Source organism: Arachis duranensis, chromosome 3 (genome assembly GCF_000817695.3).
Source record: "Arachis duranensis cultivar V14167 chromosome 3, aradu.V14167.gnm2.J7QH, whole genome shotgun sequence".
In the NCBI taxonomy this organism is placed as follows: domain Eukaryota; kingdom Viridiplantae; phylum Streptophyta; class Magnoliopsida; order Fabales; family Fabaceae; genus Arachis; species Arachis duranensis.
In genome coordinates this window covers 97,724,955-97,734,338 of record NC_029774.3, presented here as the reverse complement: position 1 = coordinate 97,734,338, position 9,384 = coordinate 97,724,955, and the positions used below count along the sequence as shown (strand labels likewise).

The 9,384-nt window shown below is 38.9% G+C and overlaps 1 protein-coding gene and 1 non-coding gene across 2 annotated transcripts; one reads left to right on the top strand and one right to left on the bottom strand.

Annotated features, from left to right (window-relative positions):
• Window positions 1-359: 359 nt before the first annotated feature.
• On the bottom strand, window positions 360-1,253 carry LOC107479810 (uncharacterized). Its single transcript, XM_016099909.1, has 2 exons — window positions 812-1,253; window positions 360-535 (listed from the first exon to the last, which is right to left on the bottom strand). Exons 1-2 carry the CDS (start codon window positions 1,251-1,253, stop codon window positions 360-362), a joined length of 618 nt encoding a protein of 205 aa, XP_015955395.1.
• Window positions 1,254-8,308: 7,055 nt separating this feature from the next.
• On the top strand, window positions 8,309-8,410 carry LOC127745845 (small nucleolar RNA R71). Its single transcript, XR_008007469.1, has one exon. It is a non-coding gene; the product is annotated as a small nucleolar RNA R71 (small nucleolar RNA).
• The last annotated feature ends 974 nt before the right edge of the window (window positions 8,411-9,384 follow it).

The following is a 9,384-nucleotide window of genomic DNA, read 5'->3' as shown; positions in this document are numbered from 1 at the left end:
GCTGTGTGAATTTCATATGGTGGTGGCCACACCAAACTTAATTTTGGGCTTACTCTCAAAATTAATTCAATCACTTGGTTGTAAGCCTAAATTAAGTGGGTTAATGGCCACACCAAACTTAGCTCTTTAGCTAGTTTCCAACCCAATCAATCAACCTCAGTTAGTGCATCATGCAACTTTGCACTTCCAGTGAACTAAAATGAAATCAAAGAACTACTAACTAATTAACTAAAAATCAAACTTCCTAAGTTAACAATCATAAACCACTTCTAGAAAATAGAAAATTAAAAGCATATGAGTGTTGGGATACCTCCCAACCAGCGCTTCTTTAACGTCACTAGCTTGATGTTCCTTCCTCTTCAATTGAGATTATAGCTCAATCTCTGCTCATCCAATGACTCCCCCAAGTAGTGCTTAAGCCTGTGGCCATTGACAGTGAAAGTCCTCTGTGTCTTGTCCTCCATAAGCTCCACATGCCCATAGGGAGACACCTTGAAGATTGTGAAGGGTCCATACCATCTTGACTTTAGCTTCCCTGGGAAGAACTTGAGCCTAGAGTTGTATAGCAACACTTTTTGACCTTCTACAAACTCTCTTCTTGTATCTTCTGATCATGCCATTTCTTTGCTTTCTCCTTGTAGATTTTGGCATTCTCATATGCAATTCTTCTAGCACATTGAGTTGTAGTAGCCTTCTTTCTCCAGCAGCTTGATTATCAAAGTTCAACATCTTTAGAGCCCAGAATGCTCTATGTTCAAGCTCCACTGGTAGATGACAAGCCTTCCAAACACCAATTGGTATGGAGACATACCAATAGGTGTCTTGAAGGCTGTCCTGTAAGCCCATAGTGCATCATCCAGCCTTTTGGACCATTCCTTTCTTGAGTTTCCAACAGTCTTTTCAAGGATTCTTTTGAGTTCTCTATTTGAAATCTCAGCTTGCCCGTTGGTCTGTGGATGGTATGGGATTGCCACTTTGTGCTTGACTCCATACTTTAGGAGGAGTGTTTCAAGTTGCTTATTACAGAAATGTGTCCCCCCATCACTTATGAGTGCTCTTGGAACCCCAAATCGGCTGAATATGTTTTTTCTCAAAAAACTTATCAAAACCTTGTTCTCATTTGTTGATGTAGCTATGGCCTCTACCCATTTTGACACATAATCCACAGCCACCAATATACAGTTGTTCGAGTATGAGGGTGGGAATGGTCCCATGAAATCAATCCCCCATACATCAAACAACTCCAACTCCATGATGAACCTCTATGGCATCTCATTTTTCTTGGGTAGATTTCCAGCTCTTTGACATTCATTGCACCTTGTCACCAATTCCTTTGCATCTTTGAATATTGTTGGGCAAAAGAACCCACACTGCAGCACCTTGGCTGCAGTTCTTTCTCCACTAAAATGGCCTCCATATGTGGATCCATGGCACTGCCAAAGGACCTCTTGTCCTTCCTCATGGGACATGCATCTTCTCAAGATCCCATCAACACACCTTTTAAACAAATAAGGCTTATCCCAAATATAGTGTTTAGCATCATTGATTAGCTTTCTCCTCATGTGTTTACTGATGTTGGTTGGTAGCTCCCCAATAGCCTTGAAATTGGCTATATCAGCAAACCAGGGAATTTCTTGGATCATCATCAACTGCTCATCAGAAAAACTCTCATTCACTGCAATGTTGTGTGCTTCATCTTCTTCTAGTGGGATTCTAGATAGGTGGTCAGCCACTTTGTTCTTTCCTCCACTTCTATCTTTAATTTCTATGTTGAACTCTTGGAGTAGCAAGATCCATCTTATTAATCTAGGCTTAGATTCTTGCTTGGTCAGCAAATACTCGAGAGCTGCATGGTTAGTGAAAATAATGACTTTAGAACCAATAAGATAGGATCTAAACTTATCAAAAGCAAAAGCTATGGCTAGGAGTTCCTTCTTTGTAGTGGTGTAGTTCCTTTGATTTTCATTAAGAACTTTTCTAGCATAGTAAATAACATGTACTAGCTTATTTTTTCTTTGTCCTATAACAGCACCAATACAAAATATGATGCATCACACATCAATTCAAAAGGTAAGTCCCAGCTGGGTGGTGCTATAATAGGCACAGAGGAAAGTCTATTTTTAAGCTCATGAAAGGCTAGCATGCATTCTCTATAAAAAATAAAAGGTGCATTAGAGATAAGTAGGTTACTTAGGGGTTTAGCAATCTTTGAAAAATCTTTAATAAACCTCTTATAAAATCCAGCATGCCCTAAGAAACTTCTAATTGCCTTGACACTGCAAGGTGGAGGTATTGATAAACCCATTTTTAGGGTTTATCCTGTGTTGAATTTAGAGGGTTTTGTCAACTTTTCTCCCATTTATTCACTAAAATAGCATGTTTTTTAAATTCTCCTTTAATTGTGATTAAGAGTGAAAACATGCTTTTCAGGACTTAAAATAGCTAAATTTAATTCACCTTGATTCCATTAGATGCCTTGATGTATTTGTTAAGTGATTCCAGGTTTAGGAGGCAAAGATTAGATTGAGAGAATGAAGAAAAAACATGTAGAAATGGAGAACTCATGAAGAAATGAAGGAATCGCAAAGCTGTCAATCCCGACCTCTTCACACCTAATTGATCATAACTTGATATATAGAGGTCTAAATGAGGCATTTCTAGTTGCGTTGGAAAGCTAACATCCGGGGCTTCAAAATAATATAAAATTTTCCATAGTTTCCTGGCGTTTAAGGACGCATACGTGTACGCATGAGAAGTTACATGTGACTCACTAAAGGCAACTCGTGACCAGCAATTTCTGAAGCATTTTGGGCCTAATCCAACTCATTTCTGATGCTATTTAACCCAAGGATTGAAGAGGGATGAACCATCTAGTTAGTTAATTAGTTTTAGTTTAGTTTTCATGAGGCTTTAGTTAGTTTCTAGAGAGAGAAGCTCTCTCTTCTCTCTAGAATTAGGGTTCATAGTTTTAGATCTAGATATCTCTCTTCTCTTGCTTCAATTTTCCTTTTCCTCTTTAATTCTTCCCTTGTAGTTGTAGCATTCTACTTCTCTTGTAGTTTTTTTGTATTGTTAATTGTAGTTTATGAATTCTTTTGTAGATCTATATTTCATCTCAATGCAATTGGTAAGTTCTTTGTTGTTTCATAATTGTTTTCCTTTTCTATTGTTAATCTCTTACTTTTGTAGTTGTAGATCCTTTAATTATTGCAATTAATAATGTTTACCTTTATTATCCTCTATGTGTTTGTTGAAATATTTCTTCTAGTTATGAGGTAGGTTTTGTTCCTCTTGGCTTTGGTTGAGTAATTAGTGACTCTTGAGTTATCTAATTCTTTTGTTGATTGACAATTAGAAGTTGTTAATTGATTTGAATGCCACTAAAGCTAGCCTTTCATTATGAGTTGGCTAGGACTTGTGGACTCAAGTTAATTCATCCACTTGACTTTCCTCCATGGTTAGAGGTTAACTAAGTGGGAGCAATGAACAATTCTCATCACAATTGATAAGGATAACCAGGATATGACTTCTAGTTCTCATACCTTGCCAAGAGCTTTCTTACTTTCTAGTTTATTTTTTTTTTGCAATTTGCTTTTCTTGTTTCATATCGCAAAAACCCCAAACATACTTCATAACCAATAGTAAGAACACTTTATTGCAATTCCTAGGAAGAACGACCCGAGGTTTGAATATTTCGGTTATTTTTATAGAGGTTTGTTACTTGTGATAACCAAATCTTTGTATGAAAGGATTCTTATTGGTTTAGAAGCTATACTTTCAACGAGATTTCATTAGTGAAATTCTTTACCACACAAAAATCTACTCATCAAAACGGCACCGTTGTCGGGGAGTTGCAAACGTGTGCCTTGTTATTGGTTATTATACATATGTGAATATTGTGAATAGATTGATTTTTGGATTGCTTGTTAGTTTTTGCTAGTTTTAGAACTTTGTTTCATTATTTCTTGTTAGCTCTTGTCTTTATTTTCTCTTTTCATCATGAATTATCACTTTGGCTATGAGTTTGGTTCTCACCATGTTGTAGGAAATGAAATCTTCAATGAAGATGTGTATCATGGATGGGACACTCAAAGGTGGGAGGAACCATATGTATATGATCAATCCTCTTGGCAACAACCTCTACCGATGCACTATGAACAAGAGCCATTCTACGATGGATACCAATCCAATGGCTATGGTGATCATCCTTGTGACTATCAAGAACCACCACCATACGCCTATGAGTCACATCCTCAACATAACCCTCAACCATACTCACAAGCCCCTTTTCACCAAACACCTCCAAATGATCCTACTCCTTATCCACCATACCAACCACCTTTTGAGCCATATGAGCCACACACAGAACCATCACCATTCCAACATTAATACTTCTAAGAACCACCTCCTCCATACTATGACCAAGATGAACCACCTCCAATGTACACAAATTTTCAACTACAAGATGAGTTTTACTATCCACCACAACCCTTCATGGAAGAAGATCTATGTCCTTCAAGTCAAGAGCAATATGATCCTACTTATGTTAGCCATTTGGAACAAAAGTCAAAGGATCGCCTAAAGGAATCAATGGATCGGCTTCAAGCAACCGCCCGTTAAAAGTTGGACTCATATGACTTACACCACATGTCCAAGGATGCTTGTGGAGGAGCAACCGAAGAGGGTAGTTTGAAGGAAATTGTAGAATCTCAACTTGCGAACAATGAATTGGAGTGTGTTGTGCCACAAATGGAACAAATGGAGAACATAGAACCACCACATCCTTATTATGATTATGAACTACCTTCCCATTATGAACACTTTCTCCAAAATAATGAACCATTCCATCTACCCCAACTTCCACTGGATGAAACCCTTAGTCATATTCTTCAAGGGCAAGAAGATATGCAAAGGGAGGTACTAGATTTCACGGCCGCCTTGGCCGAGGTAGTAAATCAATTAGCCTCTCAATGCTTGAACACCGAAAGTACTCCCATGGCTACATGTGGGGAATCTAATGAAGAGCATAGCATGAAGGAGAGATTGGAAACCCTGGTGGAAAAAGAAGGACATTGCTTTGTGTTGGAACAATTGGAGGAAGCTATAATTGTTGAAGAAAAGGAAGAAGTGTTTGAAGACTTAGGAGATGCGGAACTTCTATGGAAACATAGAGTTGAAGAAGATCCTTCCAAGAAGATTGAATTTGATGTTAAGGAGGAATGTGCACAACCTCCAAAGCATATCCCATATGAAGAATTGGATAGGATAGAGCAAGAATTGAGGTCCCTTGGAAATGGAAATCAAGCATCAAGTCTTAGTGGTGAAGAATCCTTTGAGCTTGAAAAACTTTCTTCAATTGTTGAGAAAATTATTGAAATTGAGAAATCTTGTAAAGAGGTGGAAGTCCTTAGAAGAAGAAGAACGGGAATCGGATACGCTTTGTCAAGATCCTTGGAAGCTCCTTTACCTAGGTTTGTCATCTACTCCTTCATTTAAGTGGGTAAAATTCATCTCTATTAACTTTATTGTCCCACATGAATATGGCTTGCTTGAAACAGATGGTCAACTTAGGATGCTTTGCAGGATGAAGCGTAAGAGAAAGATATTTCGTGGTTGAAGTTGCAAATCGAGGCTCATTATGGTTGATACATCAAAGATAAAATATAAAGGTTGGAATAGAGCTCAACTAGATGGGTCTAGGAGGATTGTTGGACACTTAATCGAGAATTCATCTTGTTTGCTCCCCGGAAGGGTTAACAATGATCAACTTCAAGACGGGTGTGAAAATAAAGTGTGGGATCCCGAATTACAAGAAGAAGATCAACTTTGGGAGCCCCAAGCTTGTGAAGAACCCATCAAGACTTGGTACAACTCATGAGAAATCTTGGGGCACAATGGAGAACCAAGCATTGGTGGGAGTTCCAAGAAGAATTTAAGCACAAGCCACCTTGAGAGGAGCTCCCTATAAAAAAAAGGGTATCCACGCGTGAGTGTGCTAGACGCGTACGCGTCGATGGCGTTCACAGCTTCTGGTATAAAAATCTAGAGAGTTATGCGAGCATTGAGCCAGTACTGAGCCCCACGCCTGACCCCACTCACGCGTTCGCTAACCTGGCACGTACGAGTCCGTGATTCTGAATGCGCAACCTAGCATCCGCGTGGGCGACATGTGCGCGTCGACTGCATCACCTGCACCCCTAATACATTTTCCAGAGAGTTAGGCAAACTCTGGGCTGACATTATGCCCTGCGCCTATCCTAGCCCACGCGTGCGCGCGCATGATATGTACACGTCCCTCTACTGCTCTGCGCATCCACGCGTAAGCGTGGATGACGCGTCCGCATCGCCTCACGCCCTGTTTTTTTGTCTTTTCGTCTTCTTTCTTCTTCTCCCTTTCTTCTTTCCTTCTTCTTTCTTTCTACCTTTCTTCTTCTATCCTCTCCCTTTCTTACTTTAGTCTTTACCCTCTCTAAAAAAACAGAGTTTTTTTCTCATCTTTCATTTTCTTTTGTTTATTGCATTTGGATACTTTTATTCACTGCATTTTAATTTTGTTTTTATAGCTTGTTCTTACCTTCTTTTTTAAGTTCTTATTTTAATAATGTATCAAATTTTCATACTCAATTGTTGAGAATTTCTTCCATTATTTTGGTACTTCTTGACTTGTTTGATATTGATGGGTGATGAAATTTTTAAATCAATGTTTAATCTTGTATGACTCTTGTGTCTTTGTGCATTGATAGGACCTCATATTGTTTTTCATGATCCACTTTTTTTTTTATTTGCACTTGATGCTCAATATGCTCTTCATGCTTTGATTTTACTCTTGCATCAAGTATTAGTTAAATCTTTTTACCAGCAAATCTTCCACCACACCATGGGGGAACTTAAATGTTCTATTAGCTAACTGCAGTGCCATTCTTGTAGGTTTGACTTCTTCAATTCTCATCTTTTTCATCATGGCCAAGGACATGAGGTTGATGCTAGCTCCCAAATCACATAATGCATTCTCAAAGCTTATATCCCCTATGATGCAGGGAATTTGGAAGCTCCCATGATTTTTTAATTTCTGGGGAAGCTTCTTTTGTATTATAGCACTACATTCCTCAGTGAGGACCACAACTTCCTTTTCACCCCAGTTTCTCTTCCTAGTCATAAGGTCCTTCAAGAACTTGACATAGAGTGGCATTTGCTCTAATGCCTCAGCAAAGGGTATGTTAATTTGAAGTTTCTTGAAGATCTTCAGGAATCTTAAAAACTGGTTGTCCTTTTCTTCCTTCCTTAGCCTTTGTGGGCAGGGTGCTTTTGGTACATAGGGCTTCAGGATTTGTTTCACTTGCAGCTTCTTCTTCTTGCTTGTCTTTATTTAGGGATGCTTTGTCCATAACCTTCCCACTTCTTAGTGTGATGGCCTTGTATTCCCCTCTTGGGTTGACTATAGTGTCACTAGGAAAGGTATGTGTGGGCATTGGTACTTGTTTAGACAAGCTCCCTTCTTCTGCTTTCAGTTTTAAAATTGCTACCCCATGGTTCCTTATGTTGGATCTGACCTCTTCTTGGAGTGCATTTATTTTTTTGTCAGCTTGCACTTGTCTCTCTACAATAGTGGAAACAGTTCCTGTTAGTTGTGCTATGGCAGCCTCTAATCTTGCAAAATTGATGCTGATATCACAAGGTTGCATGGTTGAGGGTGGTGCATATTGAGGGTGGTTGTTATATGGTTGTTGGGTGGAATGGTAGGGTGCATTTTGTGAGTTGTGGTAGGGTCTATTGTTGTTTGATTGATGGTTGAATTGTGGTTAGTGTATTGGTTAGAGTGGTATGGTTTGTGGTCTTGATTGTGGTTTTGTTGGTTTTTCCACCGAAAATTTGGGTGGTTCTTCCAACCTTGGTTGTATGTCTTGGCATTGGGGTCATATGGTGGTCTAGAGGAATTGTTCACGTAGTTGGCTTGTTCCCATTCATCTTCAACTTCTGGGTTCTCTTCCTCTTATGGGGATGTTTGAGCTTGAACAGCTGAGACTTGGTTCTTCTCCATTTGCTTGGTTAGGGCTGCTAGTTGAGTTGTGATAACTTTGTTTTGAGCTAACATAGCATCCAAGGAATTAAGCTCCATTACTCCTCTCTTTTGGGTCCTTTCAGAGGCATAGAAATACTCATTGTTGGCAACACTTTCAATGATATCTATGGGCTCTTCAATGGTCTTCTTCTTGGTCACAAAGCCTCCTAAAGAGTGGTCTAGAGCCTTCTTGGATTCATATGATAGCCCCTCATAGAAGATATATAGTTGTACCCATTCATTGAACATATCCGGAGGGCACTTCCTTGTCAAGTCTTTGTATCTCTCCCATACTTCATAGAGAGTCTCTCCATCTTGTTGTCTAAATGTTTGGACCTCAATTCTCAGCCTATTAATTCTTTGTGGAGGGTAGAACCTTGCTAGAAATTTGTTTATAACATCTTCCCAAGTGGTAAGGCTTTCTTTGGGAAATGATTCCAACCTCTTTGATGCTTTATCTCTGAGAGAGAAAGGAAATAGTAGTAGCTTATAGGTGTCCGGGTGGACACCATTAGCCTTTACTGTATCACAAATTCTCAAAAAGTGGTTAGATGTTGATTAGGGTCTTCTTGAGCACCTCCTCCAAATGACCAGTTATTTTGAACAAGAGTTATGAGCTGTGGCTTGAGCTCAAAATTGTTAGCATGTATGTTGGGTCTCAAAATGCTACTACCACAATTCCCAGGATTGGAATTTATGTAAGAGCCTAGCACTCTCCTTTCTTGTGGAGCATGGTTGCCAGCAGCTTCTTCATGGTGGTTGCGTGCTTCTCCTTCCATGGTTTGAGTTGGACCTTCTTCTTCTTCTTCACCAACCACTCTTTTACCTCTTGCCACTGCTTCTCTTGTCAATCTCAATAATGTTCTCTCTGGTTCAGAATCGTAGGAGATGTCAATTTCTCTTATCCCTGTCATACACAAAACAAACTCACAAAAGAAAAAGGTTATCACCCTTTGGAAGAAGGGTGGGTAAGTCAAGAACTAATTGATGCCAGATATCAAATAGTTAGTGTGCTTCTTTTAGTGTTAATATATAAACAATGTAAAATTAGAATACTACAAAAAATTAAAAATAATAAACTGAAATTAAAAGGACTAAAAAATGCTTAATCTAATTGCTCGTTCACTTAATCACTATCAATTCAAATTAATCACCGGTAACGGTGCCATAAAACTTTATGAACCCGAAATTCACTCCCCATATAAAATGAATCCGTTCTTTGGCAAGCGCACTAAACATCATCAAGTAATAACCCACAGTGGAGTGGGATCGTATCCATAGAGATTGATTGAATGAACAATTTTATTAAATGAGTGAATTAGTTA